We start from the raw sequence: 16,785 nt of genomic DNA, 5'->3' as shown, positions 1-16,785 counted from the left end.
CAGCAGCAACAACAACCCGCTGAGGCCAAGTGGCGGGACCTGGTTTACCTGTCGTGATTGATGTTGAACTATGATTGTATTTGAACCATGGATGCATCCTTCAGAACAAGGAAGGAAATATGGACCCTGGTGGGAGCTTCATTAACACACTGGACACCAAGGTGACTCACTCTCTAATATGAGTGGGGAAACTGAGGCAGAGGCAGATTCTGACACTGGGTCTGCAGAAACCCTGTTATATTTGTCTTTTATTTTTATTGTAGGGTGTCAGCGTAACTGAGGGGCTGGGGCAAAATATTCTACTTCCTGTTTGCCGTCCTCTTCTGCTCACAAACTCCATACCTGTGTAACCCAACACATTTCAATTCATGCTCTTAACTTTAGGAGGGGAAAATGCAACCAACCCTCAATGCAAAATGGGAGCAAGTTTTATTGTTTTTTTCATTAGACATAGATGAAAATCCAGGCGATGATTGGAACAAATGAGATTTGAATAGGACCCCTACGTTTCAAAGGCTGAATGTGTTTGAGAGAGATTTTTGCTTGTCAGAATGCTTCATTTAAACTGGTGTTATAAGTTGTATCAGACTCCACAGCACCAAAGTGTTCTGAATTGCTGTTTACAATTTCGACAGCTATTTCTTCCTTCTCCAGCAGAGACTCTGTCTCCAGGTCGAATGATAAAGGCTGAACAATTTTTGTATGTTCTTGACCTTCAGAAGTTGAATAGCCTTCCTCATTCAGCTCAGCTATATTTTGATGGGCAATTGCTGGAAAAAGTCTCCTACTCTGAAGTCTTTCTTTCGGTTGCTCTTCTTTAGTCTGAAAAATATATTGCTTTGTAATGGGGTGGGGGGGGTAGGAATAAACTGTATTTGAACACACACTTTAACAGTAGCTTTTACCTTTCCGTCTGAGTTTAACTGGAATTTTACTCCAACTGATTCAGAATTTGGTCAGTTTGCACAAAAGAAATAAAATGTCTCTCAAAAACTGGGTTTTATGTATTTTGCTGCAGAAAATGGAAAAATGCTATTCTAGAATTCTCCTTTTTTGTCCCTATCTTCAGCACAGTCTTCAAACACTGAAAAACAGAAAAGTTTAACAGTCCTGCAGACATCTGTTGTTGAGAGGGATGCTCCTTCCTGTGACATTGATGTCCATGTTTTACTAGCATTTTTCGGAGATGCAGCCTCCACTAGCTCAGATTTTAAATGGGAGGTGTTTTTTAGAAGACAAAACAATCCTATGCAGCAAAATTAAATTACCTCGCTTCTTTCTTCGGCAGAATTCTTAATGTCCTTCATTGTTAAAGCATTCACTTCCTTCTTTTCGATCTTAAGCTTTTCCAGCTTGGCTGGTGGTTTCTTGAGTGGCTTTTCCAGGGCTTCGCTCTGTCGAAAGACATTTTTAAAAAAATGACAGTATCATGAGTGCAGTGGGAGCTGGCACTGGAAGGAGCTGAATCTCATTCCACTTGTGCTGAGCCCCTTCGTGCCTCTTTGTGCAGAAATTAAGTGGTTAACTTGGACATAAAAAAGGCTGGAAGCAGTGACACATTAAATAACTAAAGACTCAATTATGCAGTTTACTCCTGTAGGTGATAACTTACTGAAGTGATAGTTTCACTGTCTCATCCATATTAGTAAGGACAGTAAAGTCAGACCCCATGTATTGGGAAGATTAAGCAACTGAAACTGAAGAGGCTTATAAAAGATTTTGTTGTAACTTTATAATCGCTTTAAAAATGTAGTGCTGGTTTTCAATATGTGCAAATTAGCAGCCCAGTCTTGTAGCTATCTATTGCTGAGTATAGTGGTTGCTGCTGTGACACTGAAGTCATGTTTGACAACCTCAGAGACTGAATTCTGCTGTTTATGCCTGTAGGAAGCAGTTGTGCAACCCCACGCTGCTCTGTCGATCTGTCTCAACCCTCACCTGGTGTGGGCTATCTCCAGGATGAAAGTTCATTCTCCCATGCCTGTTCTCTCTGTGACCTCCCCTTTGTCAATAACAGTGGGGTTACTTTGGGATGAGAAAACTGGATGGGGACCAGTTATCCATCTTCCAAACAGATATCAAATGGCAACAAGTTTCTGTCACTTCTGAATTCCAACTAATAACCTCTGGTGAAAAGATCTGTATTCTATTACTAGTCCCCTGAGTCATCGAGTCACCAGCTGTTCTCCATGTCCACTGAAGGAAGGACAAGAAGTCATGGGCTTAATCTACAGCAGGGCAGATTTAGGTTAGATATTAGGAAAAAATGTTCTAACTATAAAGGTAGTTAAGATCTGGAATGGGCTTCTAAGGGACACTGTGGAATCCCCATCATTGGAGGTTTTGAAGCATAGGTTAACCAAAGTCAGGGATGGTCTAGGTCTAGGTCTTGGTCCTACCTCAGTGTGCTAGGGATGGACTAGTTGACCTCTCAGAGTGCCTTCCAGCACTGTGTTTCTATGATTTAAAACTGGATTTTGATCACCCAACATTTGGGGATATTCAGATCTGAAGTTTTGAGCTGCCCTGGCACAAATGCAAGGGGCACTTGCAAAATCTAGAGTCAGCGCTAGAATCATGGAAGGAGAGGAAAGAAGTGCACAACACACATGAACAAGACACCACTGTGAGAGACTTGCACAGCTGGTTTCAAGAATAGTTTGCAGAGAAATATTGAAGACTGAGCCATCCCAGCAGGAACCCATCCCTTCTGTGCTTACATGCCTAATCTCAACAGTTTACACACCCTTTAGGCCTTGTCATGTGAGCGAGCAGGGACAGCAAACCCTGGCAAAAATCCCCATGTATCCCCCCACGCATTGCCTTTGCCTGCCCAGTGGGGAGGAGGGTCTCAGGGCTTCAGCCCTGCAAGACGCACCTGCTGGGGCTCAGGTCTTCATCCCCGTGGGGCGCCCCAAGCCCCAGCAGGTGCCTCCCACAGGGCTGAGGCCGTGAGACCCCCTTCCCTGGGGGGCTGAGGCCCTGAGGCCTGGCAGGCGTCCCCCTCCAGGGCTGAAGCCCCAAGGCTGGGCAGGCGCCCTCCAGCTTTTGAACTTCTGAAGACAGTCATATGTGGCTCAGAGGGTCAGTAAGTTTGGCCACCCCTGTTTTATAGCATTTCCCATAGTGCTCTTATTGATGCAGCTCCGCCTGTGGGGTAGCAATCTTGGGAGTCATCAGTGTTTTAATCACCACATTGTCTTTCCCTGCACAGAGCAGACCTAGGTGAGCCTGTGGTTAAAATACCCACTGACTAGATAGCCCTGTATTCTAAGCATTCCTGCCACCAGTGGAGTTACACCATTGATAGAGACAGCGAGAAATGTTATGGCAATAAATGTCAGAGAGAGCCACTCTCTGCTACAATATAAATTAGTCAATTGAATTCTAACAGGAATCATAGAACCAAGAGAACTACTTAAAATACTGATAACCAAGTTGCACTGCATTGATATATCCCCCAGGTGATGGTTTTTCAGCATTTCAGCACAAAAACATAACCATCATCAATACTCGAGTCAAGAGAGGATAGATTTTCCTCCCTGTGCTTTGAAAGAGTTTAGCTGAGTTTATCTATGAAGAGGTTTCTTCCTCTTTCAGGAACAGTCACATTAAAACTTTTGTCCAAAACTCACATTCCCCTATTTCCCCCCAACCCTTGCCATTTATACAGGAAGGCTGAACACTTAAAAATTATTATAACTAAATCATTAATAGCAAAATACCCACTTTCCAAATCTGTTTTAGGAATAAACACTATCTCATTAAGAGAGAAGCTAGAATAAATTAACCGGAAAGCTATGGATTTCAAGTAGGGCAAACTGCAGGTATTTGATTCGCTTATTATAAGTTCCTAATTGTCAATAGACTGTGTTCCTCAATCATGTTAATATTTCCTCTTTGTCCATTATTGGTGTCATTCATTTGTGGACTCCTTGAAACCCATTATGATATCCCCTTACTGAGGAATCCAGCTGGGAGATAAGGTTGTTTTTTTTCCCCTGATTTGTGAGAATGCTGGGCAAGTTGGGAAGTGTTCTGCTGTTTGAATTTCCTGTTTAGTTAGAGTATGTATTCCCCATTCACCATTTTTATGGTCTCCACACTTAAGTTTGGATAGAAGAAATAGCTGTTGAGATTGTAAACAGCAATTCAGAACACTTTGGTGCTGTGGAGTCTGATACAACTTATAACAACCGTTTAAATGAAGCATTCTGACAAGCAGAAATCTCTCTCAACAACTTTCAGCCTTTGAAACATAGGGGTCCTACTCAAATCTTATTTATTCCAATCACTGCCTGGATTTTCACCTATGTTTAATGAAAAAAACTATAAGACTTTTTCACATTTTGCATTGAGGGTTGGTTGCATTTTGCCCTCCTAAAGCTAAGAGCATGAATTAAAACTTGCTGTGGTATACAGCATGGAGTTTGTGGGGAGGAGGAGGATTGCAAACAGGAATTGGAATTTTTTGCCCCAGCCTCTCAGTTGTGCTGGCACTCTACAGTACAAATAAGAGACAAGTATAACAGGGCCTTCCCAAACCCAGTATCAGACCCTGCCTCTGTCCCAATTTCGGGCCCTGGTACTCTAGTGTTTCCACTTTTGGACACTGTTAAAATGGCCTTCTTCGTGAATGATAAGACGACCATTTTCAGAGCATCATTTTGTCCCATTTTAGGTTTTTATGACAACTGAACATGTCATAGAATCATAGAATATCAGGGTTGGAAGGGACCTCAAGAGGTCATCTAGTCCAATCCCCTGCTCAAAGCAGGGCCGATCCACAATTAAATCATCCCAGCCAGGGCTTTGTCAAGCCTGACCTTAAAAACTTCTAAGGAAGGAGATTCCACCACCTCCCTAGGTAACGCATTCCAGTGTTTCACCACCCTCCTAGTGAAAAAGTTTTTCCTAATATCCAACCTAAATCTCCCCCACTGCAACTTGAGACCATTACTCCTTGTTCTGTCATCTGCTACCACTGAGAACAGTCTAGAGCCATCCTCTTTGGAACCCCCTTTCAGGTAGTTGAAAGCAACTATCAAATCCCCCCTCATTCTTCTCTTTTGCAGACTGAATAATCCCAGTTCCCTCAGCCTCTCCTAATAAATCCTGTGCTCCAGCCCCCTAACCATTTTTGTTGCCCTCCGCTGGACTCTTTCCAATTTTTCCACATCCTTCTTGTAGTGTGGGGCCCAAAACTGGACACAGTACTCCAGAGGAGGCCTCACCAGTGTCGAATAGAGGGGAACGATCACGTCCCTCGATCTGCTGGCAATGCCCCTACTTATACATCCCAAAATGCCACTGGCCTTCTTGGCAACAAGGGCACACTGTTGACTCATATCCAGCTTCTCGTCCACTGTAACCCCTAGGTCCTTTTCTGCAGAACTGCTGCCTAGCCATTCGGTCCCTAGTCTGTAGCGGTGCATTGGATTCTTCCGTCCTAAGTGCAGGACTCTGCACTTGTCCTTCATCAGATTTCTTTTGGCCCAATCCTCCAATTTGTCTAGGTCCCTCTGTATCCTATCCCTACCCTCCAGCGTATTTACCTCTCCTCCCAGTTTAGTGTCATCTGCAAACTTGCTGAGGGTGCAATCCACACCATCCTCCAGATCATTTATGAAGATATTGAACAAAACTGGCCCGAGGACCCACCCTTGGGGCACTCCACTTGATACCGGCTACCAACTAGACATAGAGCCATTGATCACTACCCGTTGAGCCCGACGATCTAGCCAGTTTTCTATCCACCTTATAGTCCATTCATCCAGCCCATACTTCTTTAACTTGCTGGCAAGAATACTGTGGGAGACCATGTCAAAAGCTGTGCTAAAGTCAAGGAACAACATGTCCACTGCTTTCCCTTCATCCACAGAGCCAGTTATCTTGTCATAGAAGGCAATTAGATTAGTCAGGCATGACTTGCCCTTGGTGAATCCATGCTGACTGTTCCTGATCACTTTCCTCTCCTCTAAGTGCTTCAGAATTGATTCCTTGAGGACCTGCTCCATGATTTTTCCAGGGACTGAGGTGAGGCTGACCGGCCTGTAGTTCCCAGGATCTTCCTTCTTCCCTTTTTTAAAGATGGGCACTACATTAGCCTTTTTCCAGTTGTCCGGGACCTCCCACTATCACCATGAGTTTTCAAAGATAATGGCCAATGGCTCTGCAATCACATCCGCCAACTCCTTTAGCACTCTCGGATGCAACGCATCCGGCCCCATGGACTTGTGCACGTCCAGAGCTTTTCTAAATAGTCCCGAACCACTTCTTTCTCCACAGAGGGCTGGTCACCTCCTCCCCATGCTGTGCTGCCCAGTGCAGTAGCCTTGGAGCTGACCTTGTTCGTGAAGACAGAGGCAAAAAAAGCATTGAGTACATTAGCTTTTTTCATTGTTCATGAGTTTTTGGTGCATCGTTTGCATGCAAAAGGTCTCTTCAGTAGATCAAATTTCTTCCATTATTGTCACCTACTGATTTCCTCATCCACCTCAGTCACATTAAGTGAGTCATCCTCCATACTAATTGCATTACTTGATTCTTCTGACATGGAGGCCTGACTTGCAGAGTTATTTGTGATAGAATCTGGTGACTGGATGACTCAGGGGACTAGTAACAGAATACACCAGGTGACGGTTGAGACAGATCGATAGAGTCTGCCCTCCTACATATCACAGGCCACAGAACCTCACCCACCCAGAATTCAGTCTCTGAGACACACTCTGGTAATACCCCGTTGGGATTATGTTCCCAATCAGCTACTTTACAGCTACGATGGAGTGGGTAGTCTCAGAGAAGATTGCTCTTACAGGATGTAGTGCAGGCCAAGTTCTCCAATGCAACTGAGGAATATTTGATAGTTAACTCCCTCGTGACAAATCTGTGTTCCCGCTATCAGGCTGCTCAGGAAGGAAGCAGAACCAGCTCCAAATTAAAATATTAAGTGATAAGATGGCTAGAAATGAAAACTGCTCCCTCCAATAAAAAATTTTATTGATTTAAAAAAAATATATCCTTGCGGGAAACAAACAAAGAAACGTCAAAGGAGAACAGATAAAGGTTAGCTGAAGTCAATAAAATGCTACATGTAATCTGAATGTTTGAGTAGCTATTAGTGTGAAAAAAACAATAGAACAGACAGCACTCACTTGGGTGATGAACAAAAAATGCAACCAACTTTAGCCAGAGAGGGGATCAGAGGAAGGCAAACCCCATTCAGATATGCAAAAACCTGCTGGGGGGAGGCTAGGCAAACCTAATCCTTCAAACTCCACAGAAACCCTCAACATCGATTGTAGGGCTGTAGCCATCCACTCCCCAGCTGCTTGCCCAGGGGAAGAGATGTTGCACAGGGCATTCTCTCCTTCCATGCCCAGACTTGCAATCTGGATAAGCAAGTACCCAAGTACTTTTTCTTGTACAAAGCTCTAGTTCTTTAATTACACAAGTAGTCAAGACTAGAGCTGGGTGAATGGTTTGCCTCAAACCACAAAACTACTGAAAACTATCCTTGGTTTGGGTTTGAGCTGTGTCCATGAACCAGCAGTGGTTTGATCACATTTTGTTTGTATCCACAAACTGTCCATGAGCTTCTTGTGAACTTCCCTTCCCTTACATGTGGATATCCATGAGCTTATCTTGAATCTAGTCCCTAGAATAATGTTTGACAGGAAAAAGAAATTTTGCAGGTACAGGAGGGAAAAGCAGCACCGTATTTTACTAAAATAAATAGTGATACAGATTTTGTTCAAATTTGTGTTTCATAAAAATGAATTTCATTTTTTAAATAAATTTTGGATGTGGGATCCGACATGAATTGTGGATTACTTAGAGACTCAGATATTTGATAAAATCTTGATTTAGCTGTAATTGTCAACCCCAAATAGTAAAAGACTGAAAGTAGATGATGTCAATTAACTTCTGCCACATATTTGCTGATTTGAAAAACAATTCAGCGATATTCAATTTCCAGTGAGCATTTCTAACAATGGACAATCAGCGCAACTCCCCACCTAAGGCCAGCATGGGGGTGTGCAAACAAATTAACAAAGTTGTGGTCATAGAATCTCAGGGTTGGAAGGGACCTCAGGAGGTCATCTAGTCCAACCCCCTACTCAAAGCAGGGCCAATACCCAATTTTTGGCCTAGATCCCTAAATGGACCCCTCAAGGATTGAGCTCACAACCCTGGTTTAGCAGTCCAATGCTCAAACACTGAGCTATCGGTGAGCTTCCTCTGCATTAAAATTAGCTTCTTAATAGTATATTTCTCTGTCATCCGACTTCTTATTTCTAAATCATGTAGGTCCCTCTCTTGAAAGGAGTTTTGTACAGAGCTGCACTAATTGCAATGGGCTCTGTGTGGGTGTAGTGATGGATCAGTATAGAGCTCGTTGTATGATCAGGCCTTTAGTGATTGTCGAAGGTTTTGAATGGCATTGATAAGATACTTGCCTTGACATCTGCTTCTCCATTTCTAAAAGTTGTACTTTGGCTCTTGATTATTCCCTGCATCATCAGCTCCTCAAGGATATCTGATGACTTTTGCCTCTCCCATTCCTGTAAGTGCATCGGTTTATTGACAAATCCACCACTGAGTAACATGATGTCTTTAAAAAGAAAATGTTTAAAATTATTACTCTCACAGAGCTGAGATCAATTCACCAATTTAATTTCAATGTCACTTCCAATCCTGTAACTTCTCCATGTATTTATTTACTGAGGGTGCCCAATGCACAAAGCCGTATGCATCACTTAAACTCTGCATTAAGGTTTTAAGTGGTCTTAACTGATGCACTGGCTTTGTGCTGGCCCTCTGCATCGGATGAATTGCACACTGTGGCCTCTTAGGCCAACATTCAGGAAAGCATCCCTATTCAGGAAAGCACTTGCACTTGAGGATATGGTGAGGTCCCATGGAAGTCAATATTTACATGCTGTCCTGAACTGGGCCTTAGTGAGTCCTTGTAATTCAGATTTTAAAAGATTCATTGAGCCAGTTAGAAAACTCTACCAGTTTTGGATGAGATTAGATTATCCATTAACAATGAGCTTTCTATAGACCATTGCCATCTATGAAACAGAAACAAAAACCTTTCACATGCTTCCATGACCTATATTTCATTGTAAGAAAGTGTATACACTTGCGTCTGATTACATTTGTTTTCTGTATTAATTATATATTTATAAACAGCATAAGGATGAATTCTTTTATAAGAATAAAAAAATATTTTGATAACCCTTCTAAACTGTTGTTAGGTTTCCACACATTAGACATGAATGATAAACAAGGAAGCACTTTGTTGCCAAGATAGATCAGGTTTGCATCCCTTGGTTTGCAATTACACCATCTACATTAGCAAAAGTGAGGGCTTTTATGAGATGACTTGGACCACATCAGAATCACAGTTATTTGACATCTGTCACTTTTTCATGAGTGGTGTGAAAATCCGATTGATGTATTTTATTGTGAGAAAACAAGAACAGTAAGCCTGTACAGGGTTAGTTTTTCAGAATATTGAGATCAGACCTGCCCAAAGATGACTTTAGCAATCATCTGAAGCTGTCACCGAAAAATCATAGGGGGCCAGCCTTCCAACCAGCTTCCAAAAATGTGCCAGCAAAAACAGGCTTATGTGCTCACAGACTAAGTGGGCTAAAAGGATATGTACTCTTTCAGTTAACGAAGGGCCATATTGGGTAATGCCCTGTCAGGGTTCCCCCCCCCCCGAACTCAAGGGTACAGATGTGGGGACCCACATGAAAGACCCCCTAAGCTTATTTGTACCAGTTTAGGTTAAAAACTTCCCCAAGGCACAAATCCTTCCTTGCCCTTTGGATGGGTACTGCTGCTACCACCAAGTGAGTTAGACAAAGATTCAGGAAAAGGACCACTTAGAGTTCCTGTTTCCCTAAAATATCCCCCCAAGCCCCTTCACCCGCTTTCCTGGGAAGGCTTGAGAATAATCTACCAACCAAATAGGTAAACCAGATTATTAAAAAACAGAACTTTATTATAAAGAAAAAAAAGTAAAAGAAGCACCTCTGTAAAATCAGGATGGAAGGTAACTTTACAGGGTAATCAGATTCAAAACACAGAGGATTCCCCTCTAGGCAAAACTTTAAAGTTAAAAAAAAACAGGGATAAACCTCCCTCTTAGCACAGGGAAAATTCAAAAGCTAAAAACAAAAGATAATCTAACGCGCCTTGCCTTATTTACTTACTCTTTTGCAATATTGAGACTCATTTTAGGATGATTTTAGGAGAAGGAGTTTTCTGACCTGATGCTTCTCTGCTTCCCCAGAGAACACACAAACAAAGAGCACCAACAAAGCCTCCTCCCTGTCCCCAGATTTGAAAGTATTTTCTTTCCCCATTGGTCCTTTTGGTCAGGTGCCAACCAGGCTATTTGAGCTTCTTAACCCCTTACAGGTAAGGAGGAATTCTAGGCTGCCTTTAGCTGTATGATTATGACATACCCCTTTAAAATTAACATTTTCCAAGCAATGAGTTAGCCACTCCCAACTTCCTTTTGAAGACCCCCTCTGAACTGTAATCTCAAAAGTATCATTGGTCTTTTATTCTCTTTTACTTTATATTTCTAAATGAGTGACACTCTATGAATAGCTTAGCAATTTTTGGCCAGTATGTTTGCAGGCACACATGTGCAGATAAGAAAAATCCTTTGTCTGCATGCTGTTGTATATATGGGAGCATACTCAATAGTGTGTGTGAAAAACAAGCATGCATTTGTGTGTTCAGCAAACTTTCTGGAATGCAGGACCTTGATGTCTTGGGAACAAAAATTATATTTTGTTGTTCTGTAACAAAAAATTAGGAAATGTGTATAATGCCCATTATAATAGGCCCCATAAAAGTATTTTAAATATAGCAAGAAAAATGACAAAAGATGTAATCACATTGACATTTTCTCAACATATTTCACTTACTACTGTGATCAAAACTATGATTCATTATGTAAAATATAAAGCAATGTTTAATTGTATGATTTCAACAGTGGAGAGAGGGACAAATATGAAGTTAAACATAACCAAAACATTATGTTTATCACAAAATATGAATTAAATTATTAGTACTACAATCCATATTTATAAAGCACTCAACCCTCAGAGTGTGAATGCTAGTAATAATTGTTTGTGCTTACATAGCATTTTTCTATTGAAGGGCTCCAAGTATTTTCAGTGAGGGCAAATAAAGTTTGCTGTAACGACTTTGACTTACGTATTTCCTTAATTGTGTGTGTGTGTGTGTGTGTAAAAAACATGTTACCCCAAAACACAATTTTACCCATTTAGATTTATCAATCTAGCTATATATCTTACACAGAAAGTTCTCAGGCAAATAGAGCTGTTTAATTTTAAAGTGGAGGAAATCAAGAGACATGGGAATGGAATTTAAGTTGTTTTTAAAAAGCAACAAACTCCAGTATTTATTCCTTTAATGTTCACTTGGAAACACTGTTTTATTACAGACCTTGCTTGTGACAAAGAACAGTTACTTTAGACTTTCAGTTTGACTAAGTATGTTTATGAAATTCAAACCATTCTTAGTACTTAGAAGACAGGCAAATAGGGGATTTAAACGGCAAAATAAGTGTTTTAATGTGTACCAATGTCTCCTGTTAGTTTAGCAACTCTTACCACTGCTAAAGTGTCTTAAACTTATACAAGGGCCAAAGCTGAATGTTCCCTTTTGCACTTACACAGTCTGGGGTAGATCCTTGGCTGGTGTAAATTTACATAGCTCTATTGCCTTCACTGGAGCTATGACAGTTTTCACCAGCAGAGGATCTGCCCCTAAATGTTTATTTCCATTTTGTTCCTTAATTTTAATGTGAATTTAGTGCATGTGAAAGGCCAAACTACTCCCCTGTTTAGCCACAAAACCGGAACAACACTGGCAGGGTCAATGCCAATATGTCACAACCCTGTCTGGGAGGAACGGGACCTTTTGTAGGAGTGATGTGGGAGTTCATTCTCCACGATCCATTCAACAAGCCTTTCAACAAGGGTGAAAATTACTGTCTGTTACAATTGTGAGAATTGAGTCACACAGAGGAAAAACCGGTAATTGGATATTACTGACTTGGGTCAGATTTGAACAACTGATTAGGGAGAGCAGCCCTGTAAATGCTTGGAGTCAATGGGACATTACAATGCACTGTGTAGTAACTGTTTGCAGCAGTGGGCTCAAAGGGGTGAATGGCTCTGTATCTCCTTCCTTTTGGTTGCTATGAGGTTTTCGGTTGTTTACCTGTGTTTTGCCTGTTATTTTTTTCTCTAAGAGAAGGTAACCTTTCCGGACCTTCCCCAGGTGAATTTCCCCCACTGAGTTCATCAAGTTTTACTCCACTGTTTAAGGTGGCTTTTGACACAGTGGACCAATCCTGAAGGGTGGAGCCAGCTGCTCTCTGAGATGGGTCATTATTAGCCTGCAAGAAAAAGAAATAAATACACGAGAAAGGCACTTGGGGAAATTTAATGCCATTTATAAGCAGACAGTTCCTAATATAGCTCCATAAAACTATCAGGCTTAGAGCGGAGCAGAACCCAGCTCTGCGCATCTATGCTGCTCCTGAAATGTCCTGACAGTGAGCCATATTTTCTCACAGATTATCAGCTATGGTAATGAAATGAAGAAGAATTTCAAGAACGGAAGCAATGACCTCACATCTGGCTGTGTCCTTGATCACATTAAAAGATAAAGTCTTGAGACAATTCTAAATTAAGCTTTGTTTGGAAATATGTAGGAAGATGTGACCACAATAAACATTCAGGAGTCTTAAATTGTCACTTACTAAGGATCCCATTCTGCATGCCTTCCTCATTCTAAACTCAGTGGCAGCTTCGGGTGTCCAAGGAATGCAGGATTGGGCCCTAAATGTATTTTATTTATTTATGCTTTTGGTTGTAACTCTGCAATAGCAAGAAGGGCAACAATCGTGTGCTCCATTTTATGGCAATTAAGCACGATCCCAGCAAGTGGCTAAGGCAGCCCTTGGTTGGGCAAAATTTCTGTGCCCCTCTGTTACGCTGTGTCCATGACAGTGTGCAGCTGGTACTGACAAGGCTGGTGACAGGGCAACGCTGGCAACCGGACTCTCCCCATTACATGCTGCTCAGCGTGCCACTCTCCTGCACTCGTGCCCTTCCTCTTTTCTAAGAGGAGGATGACACAGGACACATTTGCAACTTCCTTCAATGATAGGACACAAACCCTGTAAAGGAAGTTGCGTACCTGCTGCATACAGAACACACCATTGAACCCAATGAAACTAAAAAAATTTCCCTGCATGTGGTGGCGAGTTCATTGTCCACTCCCATAGCACAATGTAACCTCTCAAAGCAGGTGGGCAAATATGCAACATACCATCTTCATGTGCACATGCCACTCCAGAGTCCCCTCAGGTATTGTAATATATAATCTTCTGGGTCAGACTGACCTACACATACGTGATCATTCATCACTGATGTGGAAGGTGCAACTAAAGGGATCTAGCACCCTTATTTAGAGGAGTGAGGGAGCATATTAAAAAACCCTTCCAGCCCCCATAAAGAATCGTTAAAATCAATAAACTCATATCCACAGACATACAGCCTGCCTTGCCTGTGCCCCTGCAATGCCAGGCTTGCACCAGCTTGGGTAAACTCTGTGTTAAGGGCTGATATAAAGAGTTGCCCAAAGGGAGCTTTTTTTCTTTCTTCCTACTTACCGACCTACCTACCCACTCAGGCTTCTCCTGTAACATTCTGTTCCCCATCTGCTTGGGAAAAGTTGTTACCTGGGTCTTGGCTTCCCAGCCATTTGGCAGCTCCTTGACTGATGGTTGCACCATCTCTACCTTGCTGGAACTGCCGCAGCCCATGGCAAGACTGTGACCACCTTTTTCTCTTGGTTTGAAGGTCCAGGAGGAGCTCGGCTTTGCACGGTCACTAGGGACTCACGCAGTTGCCTGGGTCCGTTGCTACAATAAATGACAACACAAAAGGTTTCCTCCTAGAGTTTGGAACATTGTAGTACATACACATCATCTTTGTCCAGGTGATCTCACCTTAGGTTGAGAGGGAACCTGGCTTTCCTGTGCCAGCCGCGGGCACTGGAGTGACAGCAGCAAGTTTGTGCAGGTCACGCAAGGGGGAAGGATACCTCCGAGCTTTTTAAAGGGGAAAAAAAGAGAGACATTTTAATGTAACTTTTTCCCTTACTGCAATTTCTGCCCAGATTCCTCCCATCACCTGTGATTGTCCATCGTTTTTAGTAATGGCAAAAGATGCAGAAAATAAATGCCACCCAACGTAGAATTCCAAGGATCATATTGTGGGTTATGTTACTGTAATTTGTTGGCAAAACTTCTGCATTCCAGGAAGAGGTATTGTAGTCCAACAGAGAAGGAGATCAGCGAAAACCAAGGATAGAACTTTCCAATGTATGTTGGAAATGCCAAAGAGCCTAATGATTTTTGTTTGTTTCTACCATCCATAGGGTTAGGTGAGTTTCCAAATGTAAAAGAACACACAGTCCTCGCCTCAAAAATCTTATATGAGAAAAGATAACAGAGAAGTGGTAGGGAAGAGAAGTACAACATGCAAGTAAAGTGATGAAGGTGATAACCTATTATGTCTTGGTAAAGCAATGTTTTGATAACTCACTGTTTTGTTTCTAAAACAAGTGTATTATCTCCCAATATCCATAAAGCTGCTATAATCAGCCATTTAGTTTCTTGTGAGCACCGAGAATTTGCTATTCGTTTTTAAAATCCCCCTCCTGTCTTTTTTTTTTTGGGGGGGGGGGAGGGGAAGTTTTAATCTCTTACTGAGAGCCAGTGAGGAGATTTTCACTTCTAGAGACCTGAATCACAAAATAAAAAAGGGTTTGTGGGCTTCTTCAGGTTCATATCACAAAACCCACTACGAAGATTTCCATAATTATCTCCTTTAGAACTGAAGTAGCAGGGGCATTCTGGGTAGATGGAACTGCATGGAGATGTTTACATGACACATGCGTATGTAGTTTGTGCCAGTCAGTGGGGTTAGTCCATATGTGAGGATCACGTGAACCCCAAAAGTAAAGGAGAATGCCTGCAAACTAAAGGTGCCAATAACTTTCAGCTGTGAATCCAGAGACCCCTGAGATGCAATCCCATTTCAAGGAAATTCTCTCTCTTCTGATGTTAAATTCTGTTCTCCTTTTATATCAATGCAACTCCATTGGAGATTGGACTTTTGGGATAGCTTTTGATTCACAGGGAGTGTGGGCTTAGCTCAATAAAAAAAATTACTTTTTGTTTTTCCAGCAAATGTTTATAGAATGTTTGTGATCATAATATAATATGATTGCAATGTTATTTCTTATTAGTATATTAATTAGCATGAATCACAGTATACTATGCGGATCTGGTTGCTTGTTTGCTTTTGTGATTAAGCACTTGCAATGATAACAATGCAGAATCAAAAGATTTTTTAAAAATCCATAAACAATTATTTACTTAATCTTAACAATAAGCCACAGATCTTTATATTTGTTCTTTCAACAACAAAATAGTAAAGTTTGAGACTAGAAATTGAATGTAAATAACTAAACACAGAAAGTTGATTTAAACATAAGTCTAAAATCTCAGGTTATTATATAATCAAAATCAGGAATGCTTTCTGACTCATGCTTCTGCATTTTGTAGATCAAGTTGTGCTTGATAGTGGTATGTAAAGAGAAAGCAAGATAAATGACAATAGAGAAGACACAGTGAGTATTTTACATAGCCTGAAATAAATTGTCTGGCAGTTTGCATATGGTCATATTTATGAAGTGAAAAGAACCTTGCTCATTAGTATGTGGACACTTAAAACCTGATCCTGGAAAGACTTCAGGCTTATCTTCACTACTGGGATAAGTCGACTTAAGCTACCTGAATAATGTAGCTGGAGTTGAGGTATCTTAGGTCAACTTGCCCTGGTGTCTTCACTGTGCTGTGTCGATGGGAGACGCTCTCTAGTCGACTTACCTTACTTTTCTCAGAGAGGTGGAGTACTGGGGTCGCCCAGAGAGCACTCTTTACTAGACCCGCTAAATCGATGCCCGTTGCATCGATTGCAGCAGCGTGGATCTCCCCTGTACTGAGGACAAGCCCTTATACACATACTTAGCCTTAATGCACTCTACTTGGAAGTCCGTAGGAGCTGTAGGCTTTCACTAGGGGCTGTGCAAATGGTCTTACAGGATTTGATCCTACACTTACTGAAGTCGATACCAAAGTTCCCATTAATTGTCGAGTATTAATTGTCCCCGCTTGACTCGGCATTGGTGAGACCTCAGCTGGAGTACTGTATCCGGTTCTGAGCTTCACACTTTAGGAAAGGTGTGGACAAACGGGAGAGGGTCTAGAAAAAAGCAAAATAAAAAAAGACAAAAAGTTTAGAAAACCTGACCTATAAGGAAAGGTTAAAAATACTGCGCACATTTAGTTTTGAGCAAAGAAGACCAAAGGGGGATCTGTTAACAGTCCTCAAATATATTAAGGGCTGTTAATTTGCTAGGACAGTGATCAGTTGTTCTGCATGGCCACTGAAAGTAGGACAAAAAGTAATGGATTTAATCTGCAGCAAGGGAGATTTAGGAAAGTCTTTCTAACCATAATGGTAGTTAAGCTCTGGAATGGGCTTCCAAAGGAAGCTGTGGAATCCCCATCATTGGAGGTTTTTAGGAACAGCTTAGACAAACACCTGTCAAAGACAGTCTAGATATACTTGGTCCTGCCTCAGCACA

The 16,785-nt window shown here is 41.7% G+C and overlaps 1 protein-coding gene across 1 annotated transcript; it reads right to left on the bottom strand.

The window, feature by feature from the left end:
• Positions 1 to 481: 481 nt before the first annotated feature.
• On the bottom strand, positions 482 to 13,891 carry STMND1 (stathmin domain containing 1). Its single transcript, XM_048839900.2, has 5 exons — positions 13,808 to 13,891; positions 12,280 to 12,457; positions 8,460 to 8,614; positions 1,269 to 1,394; positions 482 to 822 (listed from the first exon to the last, which is right to left on the bottom strand). The coding sequence occupies exons 1-5, from the start codon at positions 13,889 to 13,891 to the stop codon at positions 547 to 549; spliced, it is 819 nt and encodes a 272-aa protein (XP_048695857.1). The 3' UTR covers positions 482 to 546.
• Between the last annotated feature and the right edge of the window lie 2,894 nt (positions 13,892 to 16,785).

The sequence above is a fragment of the Caretta caretta genome, chromosome 2 (assembly GCF_965140235.1).
Source record: "Caretta caretta isolate rCarCar2 chromosome 2, rCarCar1.hap1, whole genome shotgun sequence".
Taxonomy (NCBI): Eukaryota; Metazoa; Chordata; order Testudines; family Cheloniidae; genus Caretta; species Caretta caretta.
This window is presented reverse-complemented; position numbering and strand designations above follow the sequence as displayed.